Raw genomic sequence first — 14,337 nt, 5'->3', positions numbered from 1 at the left:
TAGTAACAGAGGAGCTATATCTCAGCGTCCCTCTTCAAGTCTTTATAAGTCTCACCGTTAACAACATGATCGGCTCTCCAGAGCAGTGTTGGAGCCGCATCAGTGAGGCCCAGCGGCAACCTGTTTCTTCACCAAGCCTGAGATGTTACACAAGGCTTATGGAAGGAGAAGGTGCACCCATGGTTGGTTTCATGAGAGGTCGAGCTGTCACCGTGGAAGAAGCCACCATGAACATGAGTGTCACAGTTAATGTAACCATGAAACTGGGATCGGTAGCCATTTTCTTTGAAGATTGATAGGTTCGAAAGGAGAAAAGACCAGGAAGCTAGTGTGGTTGTGAATTGTGATGTGAAGGGAATAGTTATTAATCGCTGACGAGTCTTTAAAAACAGAATAGACTCTGGGATCTGATTTTATCTGACCTTTGTTTACAATATACAACTAATTATTTTAATGGTAACTTTTGCTGCACAATAAATCAAATAAGTTCAAAAAATCTATAATTTAACAATAACCAAACATTTCTAATTCTTCCGTCAGAGTGACTGTCAGGCAAGTAAGTTCGGCGTCCCTAGAATGGGCTTAAGATTCTCTCAACTTGGAGTAAAGTAGTGGTACGTGGGTCCCTGAAAAAGAAAGAAAAACACGTTTTCCTGAAGCAGTTCAACCACTTTGTGGTTCTTTCTACGTTCTTTTTAGTAAAAGTGAAGATAAGATCGAGTGTTCTTTGATCGTGGAAAAAGCTAGATCGGATTTGGGGCAATCAATCGGGTGAACGTCTTTGGTTTTAGTCTGATTGGAGCTTCGAAGATTATCTTTACCGATGTCGGCGGCAATGGACAGAGCCTTGATGGCTCTTTCACTGGAGGAAGAAGATGAACCGTTCGAAATGCCGGATCTACCGGGGTTCTGTTCGAATGAGAAGAATAAGCTGAGTCTGGTGGGTAGAATCCTAAACCCAGAATGCCAGAAAATGTCAACTTTAATTTGGAGGATGCCTGGAAAATGGCAGAAGGAGGGTAGATGTCGAGGAGTGGCTCTGTCCAAGGAGCGTTTTCAATTCTTCTTCGACCATGAGTACGATTTACTTGATGTATTGGCGAAAGGAGTACATACCTTCAATGAATGGGCTTTGGCGATTGAGAGGTGGGTTGAAGAACCACCAGACGATTATCTGCAGTTTATTCTGCTGTGGGTGCGGATTAGCAACATTCCTATGAATTACTACACAAAGGAAGCTATCATGGCGCTGGGAGAGCTGCTGGGAGAAGTTAAGGAATTTATCTTTGACCCCACAAAACCGCAAACTCAACCCTATGAAAGAGTCCAAGTGAAGTTCAATGTGGCGAACCCTTTGAAGATGTCAAGGGTTGTCAACATTAAAGGAGCAAAGCCGGTGAAGATCCATTTTGACTATGAAAGGATCCAAAAGCGATGCTTTACTTGTCATAGGCTGAACCATGAGCAAAAGGTGTGTCCTCTGGTAGTGAAAAGAAGAAAAGATGAAACTCTTGTAAGAAGCCAAAGGATCTCAAAGGAGATGGAAGTAAAACAAGTTGTTTTAAAAGAAAATGATCCTCTTTTTGGAGTTCTTACTGAAGATCAGGTGGGGATAAGTTCAATTACTGGAAAGCCGAAAATAATAAAAGAGGTGCTGGATGAAATGAGACAGTATATGATGTTGGCCACCGAAGAGGACAGATACGTGAGGCAAGAAAGAGTGAGAGGCTCGGTAGCTGCGGTGGAACAAGATCCTATGCTGAAGCGTACAATGTTGAGACTTGAGACACCTCCCATTATTTCTCAAGACTTTGACAGAGGGAAAGGGATAGTTTTCAGCTATGAGGAATTAAAGAAGCCTTTGGAAGGCAGAAACCAACAGGAGAAATTTATGGCTTCTGCAATCAGAGCTGATACAGCAGGACGATGGAACGCTGAAAAGATCACAATGGGTGGAAGTGATGACACTAAGTTTGATGCCATTTATATGGGTTCTCCTCCTAGTTCGACGGTGTTTAGTACTGGTTTTTCGGAACCGTGTGCTTCATCCGGGACTAAGAAGAAAACATATCAGCGTAGACGTCCTCCCAAGTCAAGAAGAAATCCTAGGCTGCTTTTGAACGCGGAAAAGGAAGAGGGAGTCCTATGGGATAAAGCAGCTGATAAGAGAGTGGAAGGGAGTAAGAAGAGAAAGGTAGAAACTGAAGTTGGGGATCTTCTAGTTTCGGAGAAGTCTAAAACCCTAAAGGTGATCCCGAGGAAGGGATCGCCCAATATTTAATGAGCATATTGAGCTGGAATTGCCAGGGCTTGGGACGTACTCAAGACCTGACAATTCAGAGACTCCGGGAAATACGTCGAACTCATTTCCCGGAGATCATGTTCTTAATGGAGACTAAGAATTGTAGAAACATTTTGGTGGATTTGCAGCAGTGGCTCGGGTATGATAGGGTATTCACAATTGATCCGAGAGGCTTGAGTGGGGGCTTGGCATTATTTTGGAAAAGCGACATCAAGCTGGATATTAAATATGCAAATAAGAATCTGATCGATATGCAGGTTCAATATGGAGAGGTTAGTTTTTTCCTCTCATGTTTATATGGTGAACCGTCTTCAGAGGGGAAGGAGATTGTTTGGGAAAGAATCAGCAGGATAGGGGTCACCAGAAGAGATAAGTGGTGCTTAATTGGAGACTTCAATGACATCCTCAACAATGATGAAAAAACGGGAGGCCCCATGAGATCTGAAGCTTCATTCAAACCTTTTGGGGATATGCTTGCGGCTTGTGGAATGGAAGAACTAGAGTCATCTGGCATCAGATTTACATGGGCGGGGCAAAGATGGCATAAGTGGATCCAATGTTGTCTAGACAGGGCTTTTGGGAATAAAGCTTGGCTGAGATTTTTTCCTGGGTCGAATCAGAGGTTCCTGGACAAACGAGGCTCTGATCACAGACCTGTGCTACTGAAACTTCAAGCTTATCAAGAAAGAAGAGTGGGTCAGTTCAGATTTGACAAAAAATTCTTGTTTCAACCGGGAGTGAAACATAAGATCATAGAGGCGTGGAGAGGTGCAGCGGAAGGGTCCGAAAATAGAAATGTGGCGAAAAGACTTCGAGACTGTCGTGGTGCTTTGAGTGAATGGAAGAAACAGAGGGTCTTCAATGCCAAAGATAAAATTCATATTTTGGAGAGGAGGCTAGAATGGTTTCAATCAAGAAACTACCCGTGTTGGCATGCGATCAGGGTGATAAAGAAAGAGCTATGTAGAGCGTATAAAGAAGAGGAACTCTACTGGCAGCAGAGAAGCATGGAAAAATGGCTTAAATATGGTGACCGAAACTCCAACTTCTTTCATGAATCGGTTAAGGCAAACAGAGCGAAGAAAAGACTGGTTAGAATCAAGAATGGGAATGGAGTAGAGCAATGGTCAGAAGCAGCAAAAGCTCAAGTGGCGGTCGACTACTTTAATGAGCTTTTCAGATCTTCTAATCCCCCAAGCTACCAGCCTTTGCTACAGGATATGAGACCAAGAGTTTCAGATGAAATGAACCGGCAAATGACCGTCGAAGTTTCTGATGAGGAAATCAAATGTGCTGTCTTCAGTATAAAAGGCGCAAGTGCTCCAGGGCCGGATGGAATGTCGGGTTTCTTCTTCCAGCAATATTGGGATGAGATAGGGCCAAGAGTATCAGCTGAAGTAAAGAAGTTCTTTGTAACAGGGAGAATGCCGGCGGATTGGAACTTCACATATATCTGTCTCATACCTAAAGTCCAGGAGCCCGAGACTATGGCTGATATGCGACCGATAAGTTTATGCTCCGTCCTGTATAAAATCATCGCAAAGGTATTGGTATATCGCCTACAGCCCATCCTCCCTGAGCTGATATCCGTCAATCAATCTGCCTTCGTGGCGGAGAGGCTGATTACAGATAACATTGCAATTGCCCATGAAGCGGTTCATGCTATACGGACTAATCCGAGCATCATGACTGAGACAATGGTGGTGAAAACGGACATGTCAAAGGCATACGACAAGGTGGAATGGAGCTATCTTAGGAGCTTGATGGAGGCTATTGGTTTCGACGCCAGATGGGTTAAGCTGATTATGGCATGCGTCACTTCTGTTTCCTTTGCAGTACTGGTGAATGATCAACCTTTTGGGATGGTCAAACCGCAACGTGGTCTACGACAAGGTGATCCCCTCTCGCCGTTTCTATTTGTGTTGTGTACGGAAGGGCTTACACACCTATTGAATAGAGCAGAAAGATTAAGCTTGCTAAACGGCTTGAAGTTTGTTGAGGAGGGGCCCTCAGTTCACCATTTGCTATTTGCCGACGACAGTTTGTTTATGTGCAAAGCGTCTGAAAATCAAGCTAGGACTCTGAACCAAGTGCTCGAGGTGTATGGCTGTGCAACAGGACAGACGATCAACTTGCAGAAATCAGCCGTATCCTTTGGATCTAAGGTTGATCCCGCTGTTAAACTTGCGATTCAGAGGGTGCTGGGTATCTCGAATGAAGGAGGTTCAAGCAAATATTTGGGGCTGCCGGAATGCTTTAGCGGCTCTAAGGTAGACCTGCTAGGCTATTTAAAAGGAAAGGTGAATGGTAGACTGAATGCTTGGTACCTAAGGAACCTATCACAGGCCGGCAAAGAAATATTATTAAAGACGTCAGCATCGGCCCTGCCTGTTTTTGCGATGTCAGTCTTTAAACTCCCGAAAACAATCTGTGCCAATATGTCCAGTGCCATGGCAAACTTCTGGTGGGGATCTGATGCGCATATTAGGAAAATCCATTGGATAGCTTGGGAGAAGCTTTGCTTGCCAAAGGAGAGTGGTGGAATGGGATTTAGAGACTTGGAAGCCTTTAATCAGGCGTTGCTGGCTAAACAGGCCTGGAAAGTTCTTACTTTCCCCCACTGCTTGTTGGCCCGATTCCTCAAGAGCAGATACTTTCCAAGTTCTAACTTTTTGGACGCCAAACTGGGTGACAAGCCATCCTTTGCTTGGAGAAGTTTGTTATCTGGGAGGGAACTGATACTTAAAGGTCTGCAGAAACGAGTTGGCGATGGAAACTCTATACACGTTTGGACGGACAAATGGGTAGAAGATGAAGCGGATGGGTACGGCATGAGAGCTCCCTGGATAAAAAACTGTACATTCAATGTGAATTTGAGGGTAAGGGAGCTGATAGATTTCCAAAATAGAAGATGGAATATTCAGGCATTGGAAGAGGTTTTTGTGCCTTCAGACATCCAAATTCTTTTGAATAACCAACCGGTGACGTCTAAAGAAGATTTCTGGGTGTGGAAGTTTAACAAATCAGGTGCTTACTCGGTTAAATCGGGTTATTGGCTAGCGGCCCAGGAAAAGAGCAAAGAGATACGTCAAGTTGCCGAAGCTCAACCATCCCTCAATAGCCTGAAATCTCAAATCTGGAAAGTGCAGACGGCCCCTAAGATAAGAACTTTTGTTTGGAAAGCTGTGTCTCAAGCCCTGCCGGTAGCTGATCTATTAAGGGAAAGGGGAATGAAGTGCGATGATCGATGTCAGCTGTGTGGCTTTGAAGGGGAATCGGTGAACCATATACTCTTTTCCTGCCACCTACCTAGGAAGTGTTGGGCGGTATCCAATATCCCCTCTCCTCGGGGTGGTTTCAGCGACCATTCGATCTATGAAAACATCGCATACCTCCTGAAGGTGAGTAAGGATGTAAGGTTCGATATTGAAATCAACAGAAGCTGGCCGTGGGTCCTGTGGTACTTATGGAAGAACAGAAACGCCTTTATCTTTGAAGGAAAATTGTTTGAAGCAGATGAAATCAGAAAGAAAGCCAAAGAGGAAGCTGATGTATGGTTTGTAGCTCAACAAGTTCAGAGTGGAATGGACCAAGTGGAGGCGGGTGTGATAGAGAAGGGAGTACTAGGTAATGCTCCGAAAATTGCCAAAGGATGGGTCCTTTGTGAGTTTGACATGGACTGGTCGAAAGGTCTTGGGTTCATGGGGGCGGCGTGGATAGTGAAAGATGAGAAGAGAAGAGTTCTACTACATAGTAGGAGGGCTTTCTCAGATGTGAAGTCGATCAATGAGGCTAAGCTACAGATCTGGTTGTGGGTTTTAGAAAGTATGAAGAGTTTGAAGAAGAATAAGGTGATCTTTCTTTCAACCTTTGGGGATATAGTTGAGGCAATAGAGAAACCCGCCTTGTGGCCTAACTTACAGTTTGAAGCTACAGAGATTAAGAGAGAGCTCCGGTCTCTCGAGGCATGGGAGTTAAGGTTTGGACTTTTGGCTTCAGTTAGATGTGCCTCTTTCATCGCTCAGAGTGTCAGGCAGCTTGGTCTGATGCAGTCTTATGTAGCGGTTGGCCATCCACGTTGGTTGGATCATATGTACGTGAATGAAAGTGGAGCATATGATAGTTAACAGAGTCATGGCAATTTCCTTTTGGTCCACCCTTGTGTGGGTGTTGATGATGATTGTGTAGTTATGTATCATAACGGTTTTTGTTGGGGAGGTTTGTGGAATCGTAATCGGATATGCTCTTGATGGTTGTAAAAGCCTTTTGTTATATATAAAGTTTTCAATTTGGGAAAAAAAAAAAAAAATCAAAAGCCAGAATGGTTTTAACTATTTGAAAACACACAGGCAAATAAAACAAGTTTGAAAGGTTTACTAGACATGCATGTCACAAAGCAAATAAGGGAAGTTTGAGACAAACCATAAACGTGCATGAGATATGCCGATTCTCTGTGTCTTTCTAGTTCTTCCTCAAGTCTTGGAGCGGCTGTCTCTTCGATGTCCTTGGAGCTGTTACGTTAAGATTATCCACAATCTTTGAGTTTGGTGCATTCTCTTTCATGTCATGCCATTTAGGCTTCGCTTGTGTTCTGTAAATCAAGATCGGTTCTCTTGTTACTCGCTTCTCTGATAACGTACCTGATTCACCAATGTTATCAGATGGCTTAACCAAGGCTTCTTCAGGACTCGGAGTAGCTTTTCCATTAACCATTTCATCATCTGCCGCAGCTATTTCAAAAAGGAAAAAAAGAAAGTGATTTTAAGTGTAAGTCATAGTTTTAGCTACTCGAGCTACGGAAGATGTGTTAGAAATCTAACCTTCTTCGTTCCTGTTTTTCTGAAGAGTAGATCCATCAGGAGTTAGAGAGATGTCGTTCTCTGTGAGATTTGCATTGGATTAGTCAAGAGTATCCAACCATAGTAAGTCTCACCTGGAAATTGCTTACATGTAGAAACGAAATTTACCAAATGCAGTATCAACATGATCAGTTACTTCAGAATTATAGCCTAAGTGCTCATCCTCTGTTCCAGCTAAGACGCATGTCTTTCCAGAGACATCAGAGCCACCTGAAGAGTCAACGTTCTTCGTTACTTTTGCTTCTATGAGCTCGTCTGCTTTGCTATTGTCTATAAATGATTGGAAATAATTGAAAGATCTTTAAGTTATCAATGTCTTCAAGAAAAATGTGATGTTGAAAATAAAGGAGTGTTAATGTGCTAATCACCTGTTACTGCCAGTTCCTCGTTCAGAGCGTCATTTATATGGTTCTGATTGTCCATGGGAGGGGTAGATCTTTCTGCATTTCAGGGATGAAGAAAGACAATAAAGAGTATTTTAAGTCAACAGAGAGAACTACATAAGTGTACCAACTTTAAATAAAAAGGAAACTTATTATTAGGCCACATGATCTCGACTTCATATTAACAAAAGTGTCAGAAAGTTTCTCACCTGACACCATGGAGCAGGTCCCAGTAATTTCAAGTTGGCTGGGATTTTCAACAATTGACTTGGAATCACCTTCATCTGGTAAGCCAATTGTCTCGGAATCACTTTGAGTGTTCTTGGTTAACTTTGCATCTATGAGCTCGTCTACATCATTATAGTCAACGAATGATTGGAAACATTTGAACTATCTTGCACTTATGTATGTCTCCAAAAACAAAGTGTATGATGCTGAAAAATAAGAGTGTTAATGTGTTGGTTACCTGTTACTGGCAGTTCCTCCACTGCATCATGTATCTGATTCTGAATGTCTGTGGAAGGGCCAGATTCTTCTGCGTCGTAGGGAAAAAGAAAGAACATTCATGAGCATGATAACTATAGGCTAATACTAAATCCATGAAAATTTTAAGAAAAGTTGCTCACCAGACACCAACGAACAGGTTCCAGCAACTTCTATGTGGTTGGAAATTTCGCCAATCGTCTCAGAATTACCTTCAGCTGGTAAGGAAAGAACATAGGAGCTCAAGGAAACATTTCTTTCTGCATCCATGATAGTGTCAGCCCCCATAGTATGGCATGTGTCAACATGTGGAGAATTCCCTCTGCTTTGCTTTGATGTCCCTTGTATGGCATCTAGACCTGCAACATTTTTTGCCTGAGAAGCTTTTGGCATAAACTCTGCACCTGCAGATACTTCCCCGGCACTGAACTCATGGCTATAAGAAACTTTGGATGCGATACTACCACTTGAATCAACAATAGTGTTTTCTCTGAAATCTGGAGCTGCAACTTGACATTCCCGAGCCACACTGTCGTCCTTCAAAATAACTTTGGGAGAAGAAGCATGATGGCTTTGATACTTGGCTGAGCCAGACTTGCCATTATCAAGACGGTCCTGAGTAGACTCTCCCAAAAGTAAACGAGTCTCGAGCCTAGTGAAGAAGGTAGACTCGTCCTTGAACTCCACTTCCTTTCGTTCTTGCTTTCCAGCAGTGTGTGGTTCAGTGTTTCCTAGATGGTGTCGCCTTTCTGGAGAAATGAAAAAAGAAGACTCTTCGCAAGTGGCTGCTGTATTATATTTTATCTTTCCATCTTGTCCAGACTCTTCGTTTGTGGAAATGTTAGATTCACCCAACAATTCCACATCCTTGTTTTCTTTTCCATCTGGCTCAAAGGCTCCCATAATAGAGTGGCTTTCAGAAGCAGTGAGAACATCGGACATATCATGAGACTTAGCATTTACGTTGGCGGCAGTGAAGTTGTCACAGTCAGCTTGCGATTCCAAAGCATTGTTTTCTTCACTTTTTGCAGCTTCTTCCTGTTCAGACTCTTCCGGGAATGGATGTCTTTCTGGAATACTGGGAACAGCAGACTCATCATGAAACTCTGCAGGCGCCTTTTTTGTTTTCTTTTGTTCAGAGTCTCCATTTAACAATCGCCCCTCCAGGCTACCTGACTTGTCATCATTATTAATTTCTAGCCATCCTGCTTTGCCTAGTTCAGGGTCTGCTAAAGGTAGATCTTTGTGCATCTCAGTGGATAATCCAGCTTCGTCATAGAACTGTGCATCCATATTGAGTTCATCTTCTCTAGAATCCCCAAAAAGCTCATGCCTCTCCTCCAGACCAGTGAAAACAACAGATTCTTCATATAACTCCATATCTTTGTTTCCTCCACTATTCTCTGCTCCATCATGTTTATCCTGTCCAGTGCAAGTGCCGGATTCACAATGGAGCTCAACAGTCCGATTTTCTTCATTCCTTTCGTTTCTATCTTCTTTGAAGTCTCCTACACTGGATTGTCTCAGTGGGCTAGCGGTAATGTTAGGCTCGTCATGAAGCTCAACCTCTATTCTTTCTCCTTCATTAAAAGCTTCATTTTGGCTGGTATTGAGAATATCAGATTCATCAGGAAAGTCTGTGGTTGTATGCTCCTCTTCCTTTCCCACCTCATCTAGCCCAGAATCACCCAGCAGTAAAACTTTTTCAGGAGTTGTGAAAACAACAGACTCTACTGCTTCATCATTGTGCTGGGTCACTATATGAGCTTCACAGATCTTTCCACTTTCGCTGAGCTGCTCCATTAACATCAAGTTCCTCTCGGGGGTAGTGAATAGAGATGAACTGTCAAGTTCGTTGCTAGCAGCTTTATTTATTGGTGTAGGTTGGGATAAAGCTTTCATTTCCTCTTCCTCCAAACACTCTGAAACGTTCTCTTCCTTGTGTGAGTGAGAAGCAAATTCAGTTGACAACGATCCACTTAGCACCAACGGATTTGGTTCACAACCTCTCTCACTAGAAATTGTTTGCACAGATTTCATTAGACTCTCATCCTCGACCTCATCGAGCTTCTCCCGGTATACACCATGACCAGCGCTAATACGACCAACTTTACAGATGTCTGCTTCTTCTTCTGCATTGCTATTCTCAGCGTTGTATTCAGAGAAGTTTCCATGTCGCTTTGCTGATTGTTTTTCCTTCTCTAAGGAACCTTTACCATCATATTTGATTGAAAGACTCTTGTTCGAACATTCAGCTGAATTTTCCAGGACTGCTGTGAATAAGCGTCAGAAAGAAACCAGATTAGATTAAAACAAAGTTGACCATAAAAGCAAAAAATTACTAAAAATGAAAACGAGGATATACCATCTGTTTCTGCAAATTTAGCTACAAAGCTCTGCACTGATTTAGGAACCTCCTCGGTTTTAATATCTTCCTCAGCAATAACTACTGAAACAATATCCTTAACAAGGATATGTCTAGTAGGCACACTTAGCTCGGATTCAGGGTTGCTCACTGCTATCTGTACTAAAGAAGGAGGAGGTGGAGTGGTTTCCACAAATAGCTCAGATGATGATGATGCTTTCTTTTTCTCCTTCTCTGTCTCAGCCACCAGAACTATGTCTAGCTCTTGTTTCTCTTCACGTTCTTCATCCGTAAGTTCAGGATACAACTCTTGAGTGTTTCCCACCGGTGAAATATCAACTGAAACATTCTCAGACATCATGAGAGTTTCTGCAGTTTTGGTCACGAATGTAGAAGGCGACTCCTCAGCCATTCCTTGTGGATTCTCTTTTAGGCATTCTGAACTCACTGTCTTCATTCTCTTGGAAGAGCTTCTAATTTCCACATTAGGTCCCCCTGCTTCTTCTGGCACCAATTGAGTGTACGTATCCAAAAGTTTCTCTGGCGTCAGATTTGCACTCTTACAACCGTCCTTACTAATCTCCACTTCTTCTGAGCTGCTCTTCTCAGTGATGCATTCAGAAAAGTTTACATGCAAATTTTCTGCTTGGACATCCTTCTCCAAGGAACCTTTCTCATCCTCTTTGCAACATTCAGCTGAGTTTCCCAGGATTGCTGTGATTAAATATCAGAAAGATACGCATATTAGAAACGAATTAGATAGCAAAACTGTAATAGAAAAATATAAATCTAATGAACTAAGAGTACATACCTTCTACTTTTGATATCTTAGCACCAGCGTTATCCTCCTTAAGCTCAGATGTAGGGGTTAAAATAAGGGTTTCCTCCTTGGTTATAACCGTCGAAACAATATCATTGCCAGTAGGCACGCCTAGATCGGCTTCCGGGTTGCTCATTGCTAATTGTACTGAAGCAGGAGACAAAGTAGCTTCCACAGATAGAGAACAGCTAGTGATGCGGTTATCTAGGCAGGTTTTCACTTCTGAGCGCTCAGTAAGAAATTCAGAGAGTGATGATGTTTCCACTTGGTCTTTCTTAGTCATGGCTAGCTCATGTTTCTCTTCACGTCCTTCTTCCAAAACTTCAGAATTCAACTCGTGACTGTTTCTCACCGCTGACGTCTCACCTGACACTGTCCGTGTAGAATCCAAAACATTCTCAGAAATCACAGTAGGTTCTGTAGCTTTGGTTTCAGATGTAGAAGGTGAGTCGTCAGCCACTTCTTGTGGCTTATCTTTTACGAATTCTTGAGCCACTATCTTCTTCACTTTCTGGGAAGAGCTTCTAGCTTCCACGTTAGGCCGCTCTGCTTCTTCTGGCTCTAACTGAGAGTACTCACCCAAAAGTTTTTCTGGTATTAAATTTACACAGTGAGCAACACTCAGACCACCGATCTTACTAATCTCCATTTCTTCTTCTGCACTGCTACTCTCAGTGTTGCATTCAGAAACGTTCCCATGCAAATTTTCTGCTTGTACGTTCTCCAAGGAACCTTTCTCATCATCTTTGCCTGAGTGAATCTCTTTCCAACGTTCAGTTGAGTTTTCCAGACTTCCTGTGATTAAATAAAACATAAGAGGAAAGCGCATATTAGAAAATGATTAGTTACCCATAAACGTGGAAAAAAATAATCATATCAAAACGTATATACCTTCAACGTTTGCTAACTTAGCTATAGAGCTAGTCTCCTTAAGCTCAGATTCAGGAGAGTAAATAAGGGTTTCGTCCTTTGTTTTGGTACTTTCCTCTGCTATAACTGTTGAAGCACTATCCTTAACAATGATATGGCCAGTAGGGACGTGTAGCTTATCTTTTGGGCTGCTTAGAGAGCGTGGTGATACTTCCTCTTTTTCCTCCTCCATCAGGGGCATAGAAACTGTCTCTCGCTCAAGTTTCTCTTCACATTCTTCTTCCATACGTTCACAATTAATCTCTCGGATGTTTGACCTTTGTGAACTATCATCTGACTTATCCAGTGTAGGGTCTAAAACCTTCTCAAGCATCCTAACAGGTTCTGCAGCTTTGGCTTGGGAGAAAGAAGGAGAGTCCTCAGTTATTATTATTCCTTGAGGCTTATCCTTAATGCATTCTTGATTCTTGGAAGAGCCTCCAGCTTTAACATCAGCTCCACAAGCTTCTTCTTGCTCAAAGTGAACGAACTCATTCAAAGTCTTCTTAGGCGTTAGGTTGCTTTGGTTTGATGCAGCTCCAATGTCCACCTCTGGCTCTCCTGATCTGCCCCGCTTCATATTTCTAGTAACTCTTTTCGATTTGACAAGATTCTCATCCGTCTTCTTATCAACTAGATTCCCTTTAACTACTCTTGAAGCCTTCACTGAATCATTCTTCGCTTGCCCCATTGATGTGTTCTCCACACTAGCTTTAAGCCTCACTGACCTTCTCTGATCCTGAGCACTGGTCTGCTCATTCACAAACCGCATAGACCGCCTACGCACCATTTCAACTTTAGAACCACCACCCTTCCTATTAGGTTCTCCTATTTCCCTTTCATCTTCTTTGTTAACCACGTCTACAAGTTCTTTTGACCGCTTAGCAGCAGGCAATAAAGTCACCGACTTTGACATCCCACCTTCCTCAGAAGATTTCTCAGTTTTAGCAGCCAGTCGCCTAGACCGTCTCCCACCCTGAACATCTCTATCTTCAAACCGTTCTGGAGCATTCAAATCAGTATCTTTACCCTCTTCTTGAGTACTACCACCAGCGCCAATTCGCTTTGACCGCTTAGCATCAGGAACTAAAGCTACTAACTTGGATGTCCCACCTTCCTCAAATGATTTCTCAGTTTTAGCAGCCAGTCGCCTAGACCGTTTCCCACCCTGAACATCTCTATCTTCAAACCGTTCTGGAGCATTCAAATCAGTATCTTTACCCTCTTCTTGAGTACTACCACCAGCGCCAATTCGCTTTGACCGCTTAGCATCAGGAACTAAAGCTACTAACTTGGATGTCCCACCTTCCACGCATGATTTCTCAATTTTACCAGCAAGTCTCGTGGACCGTCTCCCATCCTGGATACCTTTATCTTCCAACTGTTCAGAAACAATCGAATCTACATCTTTACCCTCTTCTTGAACACTACCACTAGAGCCAATCCCACTTATCGAGTTTGACACATCATCTCCATTAGATCCTATCCCCTTAGACACACTCCGCTTCGACCGCCTTAGCTCTATACCTCCACCTGGCTGAGGAGGAGCTTTAGCATCCCCATCTTGGCCGCGACTACGACGCGTTCTAACACTCTTCTTAACCGATCGAGTGAATTCGAAAATTTGATTATCAGTCTCATGACTGAATCTTACTTTCTTAGCTTTTCTGCTAGCAACTAGATTCGCCTCCTCCTCCTTCGTTTCCGTTACAGTTTCTTCATCTTCCTTCTATACATTAAATAAACACCCAAAACAAAATCAATCGACTCCTAACACAAATTTTCCTACAGCGACAGAAGGAAAAACTGAGGATCGTTTGCAATCACCTGGAAAATAAGAGAAGCGAGTCGATTAGCCATCTCGATGTTCTTGAGATTCGCAGGGATCCCATGCTTTTTACATAGGATTTGTAGATTTTTCCGATTCATTCCATGAAAATCCATCTCGAATTGATCAGAGAGAGTTGAGAGGTTGAAGCGTCTTTTAAAAAAAAAAAAATTGTAGGTCAAAGGGAAATGGCGGGATAAAGTTATTTAAATTTGAATTTTGGGAACCACGCTCCTTGTCATAGTTAGATCCACGCGCTCTACTGGGTTGCCGCGAGTGTGGTGTAGTCGTTTTTTGTGACGTGGACGGTTAACGATTAAAGCTCCCAAAAGCGTGCGTATGTAATGTATTGGAAGGAAAATAAAGTCTACCGATGTTTGCTACGTTT

At 42.8% G+C, this 14,337-nt stretch overlaps 2 protein-coding genes across 7 annotated transcripts; one reads left to right on the top strand and one right to left on the bottom strand.

The window, feature by feature from the left end:
• The first annotated feature begins 823 nt into the window (after positions 1 to 823).
• LOC106298167 lies at positions 824 to 6,429 on the top strand. The gene is made up of 2 exons (XM_013734246.1): positions 824 to 2,248; positions 2,308 to 6,429. The coding sequence occupies exons 1-2, from the start codon at positions 824 to 826 to the stop codon at positions 6,427 to 6,429; spliced, it is 5,547 nt and encodes a 1,848-aa protein (XP_013589700.1).
• On the bottom strand, positions 6,314 to 14,114 carry LOC106300577. Of its 6 annotated transcripts, none has more exons than XM_013736750.1 (11): positions 13,949 to 14,112; positions 12,104 to 13,850; positions 11,204 to 12,007; positions 10,393 to 11,106; positions 8,171 to 10,300; positions 8,011 to 8,079; positions 7,754 to 7,894; positions 7,530 to 7,601; positions 7,270 to 7,371; positions 7,123 to 7,182; positions 6,314 to 7,032 (listed from the first exon to the last, which is right to left on the bottom strand). In XM_013736750.1, exons 1-11 carry the CDS (start codon positions 14,063 to 14,065, stop codon positions 6,764 to 6,766), a joined length of 6,225 nt encoding a protein of 2,074 aa, XP_013592204.1. In that variant the 5' UTR covers positions 14,066 to 14,112; the 3' UTR covers positions 6,314 to 6,763. The 6 variants fall into 6 exon arrangements, with proteins under 6 accessions (XP_013592204.1, XP_013592203.1, XP_013592202.1 ...); XM_013736749.1 differs by having other exon boundaries at positions 6,315 to 7,032; positions 7,270 to 7,431; positions 8,011 to 8,076; XM_013736748.1 differs by having other exon boundaries at positions 6,315 to 7,032; positions 7,270 to 7,431; positions 8,171 to 10,297.
• Between the last annotated feature and the right edge of the window lie 223 nt (positions 14,115 to 14,337).

Source organism: Brassica oleracea, chromosome C6, assembly GCF_000695525.1.
Source record: "Brassica oleracea var. oleracea cultivar TO1000 chromosome C6, BOL, whole genome shotgun sequence".
Taxonomy (NCBI): Eukaryota; Viridiplantae; Streptophyta; class Magnoliopsida; order Brassicales; family Brassicaceae; genus Brassica; species Brassica oleracea.
This window is presented reverse-complemented; position numbering and strand designations above follow the sequence as displayed.